Source organism: Aythya fuligula, chromosome 6, assembly GCF_009819795.1.
Source record: "Aythya fuligula isolate bAytFul2 chromosome 6, bAytFul2.pri, whole genome shotgun sequence".
Classification (NCBI taxonomy): Eukaryota; Metazoa; Chordata; class Aves; order Anseriformes; family Anatidae; genus Aythya; species Aythya fuligula.
The window spans coordinates 3,730,581-3,745,056 of record NC_045564.1 but is presented as its reverse complement, the minus strand read 5'-3'; the positions used below and the strand labels follow the sequence as shown (position 1 = coordinate 3,745,056).

Below are 14,476 nucleotides of genomic sequence, written 5' to 3'. Positions count from 1 at the left end.
TGTTAATTTATGACATTTAATGGAGGGATGTGCCTTCTAGTGAATATTGTGTGGATTTTGTCACTGGCTTAAATGGATCCTACAGTTTTTGCATAGCAATATGTATTGTCTTTCATAGCATATCAAAATTGCCATGAGAGCCAGCATTTCAGCTTCTGAACAGAATGGCTAAAACGTTGCTGCAGATCTGTATAGGCCTCTGTCCAGAAGTGCTGGATATCTCGCATCTGCTTATGGTTATTGCTGAAGACAGCACCTAGGATGCCCAACACAGTTGTTCATATGTAGCAAATGGAAAGTGATTTTTGTTGTTGCCACAGAAAATCTGTCAAGAATACTCACTTCTAAATTTATAGTCAGTCCATACAGGCAGACCTGTGTTTCAAAGCTGATGGAGTGCAGCTCCTCCGTCACCATATGAGGGCCCTGAGAGAATAAGTAAATTATAAAACTGCAAATGCATGCTTGGTATTTAACACTGTCTTGGCAAACTGCTGAGATTGCATAACACTGCAAGAAAACTTATCAAATTTATAAGTAGAGACAGGAAAAGAAGGAAATCCTTTGTTAAACTGTGATATCAAACTAGTCCAGAACTGTTTTTTTTTTTTTTTTAGACAAATCTTAAAAAAAAAAAAAAAAAAAACGCAACACCCCCCTAAAAAAAAATCCAACAACCCTAGACATTGTTAAAGCAATATCTTAAAATTTTTAACTTCTGCTTTTAAGTTGTTTAAAAATGTTGCTTTTAAGCACAGTATTGCACACACAAATCTGATTTTTTTTTTATCTGATAGAGATCGTCTCCCACTTTTCCTAAAGTCTCTGTACTGATTGACAGTTCCAGTTCAAACACAGATGATAAATGTCAAGAAACAAGCCACACAAGAAAAAGCAGTTATAGGAGCCATGTCTTTATGTGCAAGTAGGCCCCCATCCTAGAACACAGTTTTTTTGTTTAAGTACACTCAGATGGTACTAGCTGAACAAATGGAGGCCTAAATCATTAATCTAAAGTAAATCTGGTATACAAAAAGAAACAAACAGAAACCCCACTACATTTCTTGGGGAAAAAAAAAAAAAAAAAAGAAAGTCTGTTCAGCATAGTTGATTAGTTTGTCATACAAGCATTTTGTTTTGATTACAAATGAGGAAAGCTCTGTAAACATCCAGATCTCTGCCCCCTGGGAAAGAGATCTTTCAAAATGAGTTTCCATCCATACAAGGCAAAGTATAAAAATCTTTTTGCACTTTTTCCTGTGGTGTTCTCCCCCCTCCCCCAACCCCTTCAGATATGATTTTGTCAGAATTCTTAAAAAAAAGGAAACAAAATCTGCATGTTTCTGGATCTAAACACTTCCACTCCGTTTACTGCAATGCTTCACTTTGAGCCCACATAAAATAAAATTGTTCCTTGGGAAAGGACTTTGTGGCCTTATCTTTCCCATGAATCCCCTCCTTCAGGGCATGTACAGGATGCTGTAGTAAAAGATTCTGTATAAATGAGAGATTGAGACCACGAGATGCTCTGGCACCTGGATCTGCCTTGCAAAGGAAAAAATCCAGTTCAGAGCTGCCTGCTTTTAAATGAAATACTCATCCATCAAATGAACTCAAATATTTTAATACAGGTAGAAACAGTCCCACTGAAAAAAGTTGAAAAAGGTTGGTTAAACTCCCCATTCCTTTTCTGCCCTGTTATGATTTTGAAAAATCTTAAATTTTGGGGAGAAAACAACAACAACAACAAAAGCCTCTAGGTAAAAAGGTGTTCCTACATGAAAGGACAAACCTTAAATATAGAGTTTCCACTTTTTTTTTTTTTTTTTTTTTCCTTCTCAGTATAAGTCATACTTCTCAACTATACTCGTGGCTTACTAACCATTCTGTAATGAACCAAGTTTCTTAATTATTATGGCTGCTGTTAAGTGAAAAACTTGTTTAAGTTAATGATTTCAGGCTGTGCTTTGACCAAGGAGAAGCTCTATTTGTGGAAAGCAGGTAGCAGTGAACTTTGTCATGGCTCAGATGTCCTAATTCACCACAGCCCTATATTTTATATGGTTATAAAGGCACAAAACGTGAAAGTGGGAGTAAAACGCCACCAGAAGTCGAACACTAACATTTTTACGCCTCCATCTCTGCGTTTGCTTGTCTGGATGCAAATGACTCTAAGCAGCACAGTGGCTGGGAGGCGAGCTTTGAGTTTCAGTCTTGCTAATCTTGTTGTAAGTTATTCCGTTCAGAAATGGCATGGAGCACGCTCAGGTATCTTCTGCCTTAGGTTTTCAGTTAGCTCTCCGTGCTGATCACGCCTTTACTTTGCACTTGGACAGCTTGCACTGAGTGCTTGTATAAAACATCTGTGTGGGCTGTGGGGCTGGAAGCTGGGGAGGGCTGGGCACTCCCGCAGGCAGCAGCACTCGGATTTTAGGCTCCTGTAGTGGGAAGCAGTCGCCAGCAGTGCCTGGCCCCTCCGTCAGGCTGTTCCTGAAGCCTCGTGTGTCGCCACGCGATGGCGACATACGACATAGGCTCAGTCCTGTTCTCTGCCCACGTACAAAGTCACTCTCCATCCTTTTTGTAAGCCCCCACCCCCCCAAGCACTGGGAGGCAGCAACGAGGCCTCCCCAGAAATGTTTAGATCCTACCTTCCACTGTACCTTTTTAATACATAAATTAGAGGCATGTAATTAAAATTTCTGAGTACTTCTGAAAAGTTTTCTTTGTGCTTACACAATCATACGATTATTGGGTTCTGTACTTATAAGGAGAGTATATATTTCAAAATCCAATTTACTTACATATGGTTGCTGTTTGATTTAAATAAAATCCAGTCTGAAATACTTCTGAGAGTAATCAAAAATACCATCTAAAATAAATCCACAAACCTCATTTCCTTTGCTTCCAGCGCTTGATTTCATTTCTTTTGGTTGCTGTATAAAGCAAAACAGAATTCATGGGGCAGAGAAACTACAGGAGAGTACATAAAGAATGCTATTTGTAACCACGATGCTCTTAGCATAATAAGGATTTATTTAGAACGTACAAGTACGCTCTAATGAAGGTTCTGACGCAATGCCTTCACTGAATGGGCTTCTCATAGATATTTTAAAAGAATTTTGAAGCAATTAGCTTTATTATAATAGAGTAAATGTAACAAAGTGTTAATTAGGTTGCTTGCGGAGTGTATAATACAAAAAAAAAAAAGAAAAAAAAAAAAGAAAAAAAAGAAGTAAAGACCATCAGTTTCCAGCTCGTTTTGCAAAACTACAATGAAGCACTGCACGCGTGGTGAAGCCACAAAAATACCACAGGTGAAAGAGCCTAGTTTAAGAGCATGACTCACTGGGGTACTAGAGAAGTTATAGAAGCAGTTCTATAGTCTCTTAAAAGACAGTTGTCTCAGGCATTAATTTCAATCAAATCTAAAGCATTCCATTCTATCATTTTTTTTATTTTTATTTTTAATCAATTTCGGAGGAGCTGTGTAATTCAGCAAGATTAGTCTTTTCCTTTTCTGGCGTTAAATAGGGTTTGCTTTTTATTTTCTGTGAAAATGTGTGATTTCATTTTAGAGCAGTATGGAATGGGATAAATTGGTTCTAGGAGTAAACTCTCTGTATAAGGAAGAAGAAAACGAGTGACAATACTACAGTTCTCCTTGCATAGTTTTTAAATAACATCTTATTTCTGTACCAGAGGTGCATGATGAGAGAAGAGCAGTCAAACTTACCAAATGTCGAAATTCTACGGACAGACTTCCATTTGCCGATTCATCCATGTTCATCGCTTTCACATGCGTTCCACACAGAACGAATCTACGATTACTATGGAGGACATTACACTTATGTACTCCGATAGCATTATAATGTTGGATCATTTAAGAGATCTTGTATTTTATTTTCTTACCTGACAGTTGAAACATTCCTAAAACAGAAGAGGGGTGGGGAGGAAACAGGTGGTGAATCAGTAAATGTGTAAGCCATGATTGCACCGAGAAAACGTATCTTGAAGCAGGAGGTTTTGCCTCGTTTCCTAAAGTTAATACATATTTCCAATACAACTGCACATTTTTGAAAACAAGAACTGAAATTTCTTCTGTCCAGTTAGACTTTTCCATCTGTCCAGATGCAAGCAGTGTATTATATCTAGCTTTTTTTTTTTTTCTTTTTTTTTTTTTTTTCTGCCATAAGTGGATACTGGAAGCTGCTGCGCTCTCTAATTGCCTCCATGAGTGTGTTCAGGGACAATAGAAGCCTGTACAGATAGGTCACAGCGTACTGGGGACGTGTGTACACAGCAAATGGGACAGTACACTGCTTTTGAGAGAAACAGTTGTCTTCTCTCCTGCTGCTTCCCCACCGGGTGTTTCCCTTCCTTTTGGGCCAGTGCCTTTGACATGTATCAGCATGAGCAGAGGGCTTTTTAGGGGGCTAAAAGAAGCACAACAGCCAGAAGCAGCACCTGTGGCTGGGAGGGGATGGTGAGCAGTGAGGGCTTGGATCAGCTTTGCTGATTTTGAAATCATACCCTGATTCTTCTGCTTCATGTTTTATCTGCTAGGCCTATCTGTAACCAAGCTTGCTCTGCAGTCAGGACTATTGCATTGTACTGCAAATAATAAATCCTGCTGAGAAGACAAATCAACTCAAATAGAAATACTAGAGGCAGAGATAACACTGTTTTCACAAAGATAGCATAGACAGGCTCGGAGGTGCCTTTTGCTCAGGAAATTATGGCCAACAGAAGGAGCAGAGGTTTCTGTTCATGTGGGATTGCTGTAAGAAATAATGGGAGCATGAAGGCATACCAAACCCGTTAGGAAGCAGGAGTTCACTTAACAGCCTTAATTTCAGGCAGAGGTAAAACTCTCTAAGCTGCCATATGTACTAATTACAGCACCAGCTTTCCAAGCTCAAACTTTGTGTACTACTTGGAGCAGCTGCATAGACAATGGTGGAGATATTAGCACACGCAGAGATGCTAAACTGTAAATGCAAGATAGTTTGATTGAAAGTTTTCATGTGATGCCACTATTTATAACTGATGAATTTTATTTAAGACATGAAGCAGATGTTAAATGAACTTGCTGTCTCCAATTTCAATAAAGCAATTAAAAATAGCAGCTTTCTTTTAAAAACACAAAGAAATCTTCCACATAAAAAAGCACCACCCTTATGTTTTAGCTGTCCTTTTTTTTTTTTCTTTTTTTTTTTTCTTTTTTCTTTTTTCCCTTTTTAAAACAGACTTTAAAGCAGATAGAGTAGCAACTGAAAAATCTGTGCTTCTGTAGAAAGCAAGTTGTCTAACATCCTCACTTTAAAGTTTCTTACTTGTCGATAGTTGCTTTCACTCTGATCTGGTAGTTCAGCTCCGGCAATTTAATTAGCAACCTTCAAAACAGAAAATGTAGAGGTGAATATTCTAAGCCAACAACTTTAACAAATAAATTAATCACCAGGAAATACTAGAGACCAATAGCTCCACACCACCGTATCTGAAAGGATTATAATCGGAAAACAGGTTAAGCACCTAGGGTTATATCACAATTTGAAGGCTCCTATATGTGAAAGAAGGGATGAGTTTTTTTCCAGTGGCAAATGTTTTAGTCTCCCTGAAAGTATGTGGAAAAGCTAGTATGTGTTTGAGGGAATGGGTAGAGAGACATCAAAGCTTAGAAATGGATTTGTGTAACCTGCAACTTCCCTGTACTTTCCTCCATGTACTCCTTCCACTCCTGCCCACCCTGCCCCTTCCCTGCCTTCTTTTTGCTGCTAGGCAGAAATGAGATGTGAGATCCTCTCCGATCTTACCTCTTTTCACATAGTCAGGCAAGGAGTGAGCGGGAGAGAAATAACCTGTCATTGGTACACCAACTACATGCCTCCCAAACTGCACAAGTTTCTCCCTCTTATGTGCTAGGTTGGCTCTGAGTATCCTGATCTTGGCTTACAGGACGTGGATCACCACTCGCTTAGTTTGCACAGTCATTAAGACAGCAATCCAATACATACAGACTCCGGAAGGTGCTGGCTTTTGGCCACAGCCTGCCTGTTCTCCTTCCACTGGTTTGCTCTTCGTTGTCATTATTACAAGTGGCAGGTTCTGTGGCCTTTAGACCCCTGCTCAGGAAAACCCGCCTTGGAGTCAAAAGAGTCTCAGCCTGACTGGCACAGATGTTGTTCTGCTTTGCTTTTTAGATCCCGAAATGGACTCCTAGGATAAAATGCAGTGTACAAAGGGAGGAATTTATATCAGGTTTCCTTTCCTTACCTTAATTTAACAGTGAACTGTATTAGCGTTTTAAGAACCATTGGCCTCTGGGGGTGTGTTGGCATGCAGGGCTGCCTTTCCACCACAAATGAACTAGGGTGAAAAGAAATGAAACAAATAAATTGTTAGGAATATGCATAAATAAATGGTAATAATGGGGGAGAGAGGGGAAGGGATAGTGTTGTTATCTCTTAGGCTTATTTCTCTGCAGAAGCTGAAGCGGGTGGCATGTATTCCCACCCTAAGTTCTCCAAATGATCTAGTGGTATAACTTAGAGTTGAATTGTTCCCACAGGAAACACACACTTGGAATACATTAGAAACCAAACCAAAATCAAATTCTGTAGGCCTGAAGTATCGGTTGGAAGATGTGGACTTCTATCAGAACCATAAAACAAACTAAAAGTACATTGAACCAGCTTCAATGAAATTAATTTTTTTTTTTTTTAACAGTTAAGCATGCTTTGCTTTCAGAGGCAGCTAACAGAATAGCTGCTTGTGGTTTATCTCCTTTTGTAGCCAATACAAAAGAGAAAAGGAATGATGATTTTATATACGAATATAAATATATCTGATGATTTTATATATGAATAGATGGGTAAGTTTAGGAGGGAAAAAAACCATAGATTTATAGAATGCCTTGGTGGGGAAGAAAAAAGACGAGGCACAAATTGGTACCTGTCACTTTACTACAAAAACTTCTCAGCGGTATGTACATGACTGAAATAAGTGGGTTTTGTGTGTTCTCTTAGAGTCAGAATTTGACCACAAAACCTTAAGTGCAATAAACAAGAAGCTGCCTGATACCTTCAGCTCCTACGAGTTTTGATGACAGCTGTACATGCTCTTTACGTTGGAAACTCAGTCTTTGAGATCCTTGCAGACTCAGCCGTTTGTCCCTTTTCTTTTTACCAGTATGGTTTCAGTGTTGCCCATAACCTTGTGTCAGTGCAAGCAAAGCAACGGGAATTCACAATAGCTTACGCACTTGCGGAACAGGTTGTAGAGCAGGAAATTGACTTTTTCCAGCAGCTGAGGTCTTTGCACTGGGATAGGATCCCCGTCGTAAGTCAGTCTGGTCAATAGTTCATCCAGTTTCTCTAGTTGCCTTCGAACTTGAAACAGACTCTCTGCCAACAGTGTAAAACTACAGCGAGGCAACAGATCAATTTGCAGTCTGCTACATAAACCAGTTATTGGAACATAATTCTTACTTCGGGAAATCAGAATTGGTGCAGATTAGTGCTTTCTAGCCTTATACAAACTGAAGTCTGTTCATCTTTTGTTTACAGCAGTGTATAAATACATCAGACAAAATCTCCTACTTTACTTTCAAAGGTAAATACCTCCCAAGAGGCCTCATCAACAACAGCGCAACACTGGCTGTGATAATTTAGAAGAAATATATACACTGTCCTGATGTTTTATATGCAGGGCACTTCTGTCAGGTTTATTCTTCCCTACAGCTCAGTTGCTTTTCAAAACGTACTCTTTAAAAGGGAACAATTATATAAAGTGAACAAGTTACCAAGACTAAAGAGCTGCATTTCTCAGAAATGCAAAAACTATGCCAAGGAAAATCAAATCCAAACATACTTCTAGTTTAATAGGGTATGTATGTATTAAAATAATGTTTTTAGAAGTTTTTAATGTGCTCATTGGAGGGAAAAAATGATACTTCATTGGGGGAAAAAAGTGGAAAAAAAAAAAACCACTTTTTTCTTCAAATATAAAAAGAAAAAAAAAAAAGGTATTGGTAATTCTTCTCCCCCCCCCCCCCCCCCCCCCCCCTCTTTTTTTTTTTCCTTGTTCTTTACTTCACAGTTTCCAGATGAGAAGTTAAATGGGAGAGAAACGGTCAGGACATTGATTTCCTTGGCTGCATTGTCTTTTAAATCCAGCACAGTTTTTATTTGGAGCCTCCTTTAGAGCCTTGTTTATCACCACCATGGGGCGTACTTCTGCCATTCAATTCCTGTGCAGTTTTACGTTTGGAGGAGTGATGCACCCAGTGAGTCAAAGCATAAAGTGTGTCTACCCAGCTCCTGCTGAGATAAAACTCCCACTGTCCCCAGTGACAAACTCATTCAGCTCAGTTCTTACTCAAGCAAAACTCCCTGGGGAATATGCATCATGCATCTGCAACAGCCGTCAAAGCAAAAAATGACCAACTGCAGTGGCTCAGGCTCAGCAGTTGGCTCTAACGTCATTTATTCTAACAGCAAACCTTGTCCACCAAAGGAAACCGTGTTTTTAGTTACTGACTTGCACAGCTGCTTGTGGATGTGCTGATGTCGCAAGGTAGCACGGCAGCCGATCTGCAGGAATGATCAGTGTGTGCGCGTGGGGCTCGCTGTCGAGCAGCAGACTTCCTGTGGTTTTCAGTGGAAACACAAGCTCAGCGCGGGCTTACCAGTTCTGGAGCTGATCGAGCCCCCCGTGGAGAGGACCCCCGATGCAGGCAATCTGCTGCCGTCTCTTCCAGTCTAGCAGCTCCTCGGTCAGCATGTTGCTCATGAGCATGTCGATTTCGTGAATCACGCGGCCGATTTTGCTGAGTACTTCCTGCGGCGTAGGAAAGGTGTCACAGAATTCAGCAGCTGTCATACAGTGCTGGTTGCATTTTTGGAATTGTTTTGGGATCGGCTATATTTAGTCCTACCACCTTAGGCTCTTTGGCCCAGAGGTGTCTGGATTCGTCACCCACTGCACTTGAAACTCATCCTGAATATCAATGAACTCCTCAGTAAATCTTCCCTTTTTGGGGGTGGGAGGGAAGGTTGCTGCATTCATTGTGAGCATAACACCTCCAAGCAGTTGACGTTTACAAGCACTGTCAAGATCAAAAAGTCGTTCTCCTGTTTTGCATCATACCCAATTCACAGGCTTTCTTTTTGCTTGTAAAAAACTGTAAACAGCAGGTGGACTCCAACTGCCTGACCATGTGGTTTTCTGTCATAGCAAAGCGGTCAAGAAGCAGTCTTATTCACAAGTCTCTGTTGCTGAACAGAGCTAGGTACCATTTGTGGATTTTTTTCTTTTGTTTTATTTTTGTGATTATTAGACTACATTTACTTCAAATAACATTTATTTACTCTAAAAGCTGTAGACTGTCAACTAGGTTAACCAGTCAACACGGCACGTAAGAGGTCCTGTGACGTCCTCCCCTTTCCTCTAAGGTGTGCAGAAGCACGGCCCTGATGAGGCCATTGCTTAATTGCCAATTTCTTACCTGCTAGTCAAAATCACCTTCAGAAAGCCTTTGGTGCATTTACAACTCATATGCTCTTTGCCTGCGCTTTTGAGACGAGAATTCCAAAAGGAGCACATATGCATTTGAGTATTCAGCGTGCAAATAAGGGGAGAAAGCTGAAGAACCACAGCACGGATGACAAAAGATGTCACTAACCTTTCTCTTGTAGTCTAACGTGTTGAGCATAGCCTGCAACGCCAACATTTCCTGTTTAATGAGGGCACTGTTTTTGTCGCTCTGCTCTGCAGGGGAATGAAAAAAATCACCCGGTAAATTCAGTACAAGTGCGTGTGTGGGCGTGGGGGTGTGCACGCGTGTTTATAGGAGGTGCTGGGGGGAAACCATGATCTGAGTGCAGTATGAACTAGTGAAAAATAAACTGCAGACATCAATAGATTATGTAATAGTGTATTTCATTTGAAGAGACTAATGAATACGACTTTAAGGTAAGGTTTTATGACTCCCTTTTTGAGATATGTGTGCACATTTGGAAGAGGAAGAAGGTGGAAAAGATGGATCATAAATATAAATCTGTAAATTTCTTATGTGTATTATTTTATGCATCTGGTTTTCAGTGATTGGTTTGTGCACTATTGGTGTCAGCAGTTAGGCTAAAGCTCTTTGAACTTAAGGTGAATTACGTCTGGTTGAGAGAATGGAGGTTAGGCATTTGAAACAGATAAAAGTGTTCATCACCATGGGGATTTCAGCAGCCAGGAGTACCGATCACTAGGTACTTCCCCCTCTCTGTAACATATCCTTCTGTGGATCATGCATTAGTTTCAAGCTTCCCCAAGTTTGCCTAATGCTCTTTTGCATATGGCTCTTCCCCCTGCCCTTGCCTTCCCCCACCTTTTGCTCTTGCATTTTCATGCTACCTTCAGAAAAGAAATTGGTGCCAACTGTGTCTCTGCTGGGCTCCAAACTGATGTCTCCTCGTTACGTCAGAGTGTGTGTTTCAAAAGAGAGAGCCCAGTACCTGACTGTCAGCTCAGCCACAGCAAATGCTCCCATGTGCATTTTAAGGCACTTCAAGCTGGCTGTGGTGGTGTATAGCATTTGGTGACACAGTGAAATTGTAAGCCCTGAACGTCACTTACATAAGCGTGTTTTATTTTGCAAGTGGGGCAGGTTTCAATCATCTGCTTGGTCAATAACTGTGATTGACCTGGTGACCAAAACCTCATTAAAACATGGCAACTCGATCTCTTTTAATTGTTTGGCCATATCCAGCCTTAAATAGATAAGAGCAATATGTTTAAGAACCTGGGCATTTCAAGGCTCAAATATCTCTACATGTTCAAAGGGAGGTGACGCGAAGAAATCTGAGCAGACACGAGTGGACCTCAGTTTCTTTTCTGATAAAGATCATGCAACTACTGTTGCAGCGTGCAGATTTCAACCATCATAGGCTGGGTGAAACATGCATTCAGAGTGCTTACCAGTAGGTTATCACCACTGTGGTCAAGAAAGAACAGAAAACGAAATTAGAGGTTAAAAAATTACTTTCGCCCAACTCTACTCTGGGAAATAAGAGTCTCTTCTACATCCTGCCAAGGAAGGGCCAAGTCAATCATGAAGAAACTGAAAATTAGGTTCTTTGAATTAAGAAAATTACTTATTTTCATCCATTATGCAGCTTATTGATAGAATATAACTATACTTGATCAATAAGATCCTGTTTGCCCTCTTAACCCCACAGAGTCATTATGTCCTAGACTATGATTTTATATAACTAAAAACCCATTCTTATGCTTACATGTAGCATCTGGGTAATGCACAGAAATAAATCCTGAGAGTGGTTGCTAGTCATATAATCAGCCTTTTCCTAGAGAATCTAAAAATTATTACAAAAGCTCTTACCTAAACTTTGTATTGTTTTATACCTGAAGTCAAATTCCTCTTGCAAGTCTTCCAAGTATTTGACATCTTGGTCAGTCATCTTTCCCAGGAGAGAGAAAAGTAAGAAATTACTTGGGTGTTCACAGTGACATAAAAAGGAATTTGTTCTGTCGTGGACAAATGCATAATGTAGTATTTTCCTTTCCTACCATTTGAAAATCTAAACTGTTATGCCAATAATGTAACCTTCTTCTTAGAACTTTAGAGCAGGGCAAATTGGTAATTTTGAAAAGTCAAGAAAGTTGGAACTAAGGAGAGCAACAGAGTTCAGAGACTATTTTTACAGAAATACTCAGGAATTTTACTGCTTTGCTTTTTGCAAGGGAGTATTCATACCTACAACAAAAAGCTTAGAAGGTGTGTAGTGGTCACCATTCAGCATACAAAAATACTTCAAAAAAGACAGATGAAAAGAAGGAAAATGTAACTGTAGGAAATCATCTGGTTTGCTTCAAAATTCTGTTTATGTGCTGTTTATGGGAAGCCTTGATCCTGCCATCAACTCATAAACAACGCTTTTCAGTTCCCTGAGATATGCAAGTGAAGTGTCTGGGAAAATAGAAAAAACTCATTTGCTAAATTAGGACACAGTTAGCAATTCTGTTTTCTTCTTTATTTCAGAGACTGAACTTTTAAATTATATGCGTAAGGTATGAAATTACATACACAAGGAGCTGGCTGATTTCTGTGTTCAACTTAATTAGCTATTAAAAAAACACCCTTGTACCTAGAAATCACTCTCCTTTTTTCACGGGCTTTCAGGGATGGCTGCACTTCTCCACATAGGTGCTTGCTAGGCACAGACTAGAAGAACAGTGTGGTTGGCTGCTGGGTTGCAGCTTTGGATGCTTTTCCTCTGCAATTCTTACAACATTGATAGAGGTCTAGTACCACATTGCTCTAAAGCTAGCTTTATCCTTTTAAGAGTTGCATCTCTCTATCCTTCTTCTCTGTGTAGGGAGACAATTATGAAGAATGCTACTAGGCCTTCTTTCTAGTGTACCTGAAGTGTTGCTCTTGAATGGCATATGGACAAACATTTTAAATGTAATTCTTACATTGAGTCTGCTGCAGGGCTGGGACAGCAAAAAGGCTGTAGGTAAGTGGAATCCTTATCCTGCCTTGAAACGAACGGGCAGTTATTCTGTGAGCCTTTGCAGTGTCTTTGGGATATAGCTACTGGGTTGGCTCTGCCCTGCAGTGATATGACAAACTTCTGGAGGATTGTTACCATCAGTTCCCAATGTTCATGTCCCTTCATGTCTCAAAAACATGTAATTATGTCACGTAACCTTTAGCTTTACAAAAATCCTGGTATGTGACTCAGAGGTCAGGAAGGCTAGCTACTGCTGATGATACTGAAGGAGATGGAGCCATAGAAACAGGTTGGTTGAACCTCGCATCTATTGAGAGGCCGTAGGTATGTTTGTACTGTACTCAGTAGTCCCCCTGCAACTCACATAGGGACGAGTGTGATGGCTGTAAAATAGGTAGTGTCTATGAAAATCACGGATTTGTAGACAGGAAACAGGACAACAAAATACCTGAGCACTGTTCTTGATGGCTGACACTTTGTGTTCTACGTTTCTTTGTCGTTCTGAAACCACAGAGTTCTGCAAAGACTTTTCCAGTGGCCCCTAGAACACATTGAATGGGTAATACTTGGATGAGCAGTGACGAGTGACAGTAACTATATGGCAAGTCCTAGCATAGAGAGGGAGTTCACAACCTGGAGTTCATCTGGCTGGGGACTGGTCTAAACAGCTCAATCTGTTTAGTTCCACAGATCTGAAAAGCATGATTCTTTAACTTGGTAATCAAAAAGATGAAAGGGTGTGTAGGTATACTGCAGTCATTGAACATCTAGTAAATTTAAGAACTTGAAACACACTGATGATTAGATTTCTAAAAAAGACCAGTATTGTACTATTCATGTAAGAATACATATTACATCCACAGGTTATCAAAATAACACACTTGGATTTAAAAATATTCTGTATGGGTTTAACCATCTAAATTTCCACAAAATGACCTTATATGTAATTTAAAAATTTCTTTCTTCAAACATTGTAAAACCCATCAATGCCTTGTAACGTAGAAGATGGAATGTCTTTGCACTGCATAATTAATATGAATTAGTGCAATGCATAATTTAATATATACACATCTGTTTTGCAAAGAATAATCTCTTTAAAGCCTTTCCCACAGATTAAAGTCTTTGAAGATTAGCTGTGGCATAGGAGTCACTTATAGCAGTGTTTGCAGCAGTAGAGCCACTAATGAAGTATAAACATGAGATTAAAAAGAGCAACATTTGGCAACCCCCAGTGTACACAAATCACTCTAGTGGAATTCATAATAAGAGGACAGGATTTGTTCCTAAAAGCATGCGAGCAGATTAACATGGAGCAGATTAATGAAATGTAATTCATTACCTGTACAGGCATGCTGGCTGCAGCCAATATTCTTCTTTCTTCTCTTAAACAGTTTGAGATGATCACTGCTATGTGCATGGGATTACCATGGTATTTGCCCTGCAAACACAAGCAAATACAACTTTTAAAAATTAAGAATTTAGGATTTACATCTGGAAATCTCAAACAGTGTGATTTCTCTGTCTGAGCACAGTTTCGAGTGGGTGAAAAAGACTTCCCTGATGTTCCTGACCTTTGCTAGTGTTGTTTGTCTTTGCAGTGCAGCATCACTTAGTGCCATTGTCATAAAATATTGTTAACAGCATTCTACAGAGATGACAAAGATATAACTCTGAGATTTACATCATTTGAAGATCAAATTGCTCCACTGCTAACACAGCTCTTTTGAAAGGGCTTTCCTGTCAGCCAATTCTGTGCATGATTTTATCATGTTTTCCATTTTCAATAGGATGTTAGCATGTAGTGCTTCTGCCAACAAAAAACTGTAAGCATATCAATATGGTAGTGGTGCATTCAGAAAGGCCTCCTCAGCATAAAGTGAAAGACTTAAACTGAGTTTATGAACAATTTATCTCCTTCAACAATGTGCGTAAGACGAAGGAAGAAGCAG

At 39.8% G+C, this 14,476-nt stretch overlaps 1 protein-coding gene across 1 annotated transcript in view; it reads right to left on the bottom strand.

Moving 5' to 3' along the window:
* The window catches only part of STAT4 (signal transducer and activator of transcription 4), a 36,576-nt gene that overhangs the window by 8,879 nt on the left and 13,221 nt on the right, over positions 1–14,476 (bottom strand). Inside the window, exons 3-14 of the mRNA XM_032190208.1 lie at positions 13,867–13,965; positions 12,976–13,068; positions 11,393–11,471; positions 9,686–9,771; positions 8,690–8,841; positions 7,265–7,423; positions 6,277–6,369; positions 5,337–5,396; positions 3,913–3,930; positions 3,737–3,830; positions 2,892–2,936; positions 343–426 (exon numbers count right to left, since the gene is read on the bottom strand). Of these exons, the coding sequence (XP_032046099.1) occupies positions 343–426; positions 2,892–2,936; positions 3,737–3,830; positions 3,913–3,930; positions 5,337–5,396; positions 6,277–6,369; positions 7,265–7,423; positions 8,690–8,841; positions 9,686–9,771; positions 11,393–11,471; positions 12,976–13,068; positions 13,867–13,965 (1,062 nt within the window). The remainder of the gene's footprint in view (positions 1–342; positions 427–2,891; positions 2,937–3,736; positions 3,831–3,912; positions 3,931–5,336; positions 5,397–6,276; positions 6,370–7,264; positions 7,424–8,689; positions 8,842–9,685; positions 9,772–11,392; positions 11,472–12,975; positions 13,069–13,866; positions 13,966–14,476) is intronic.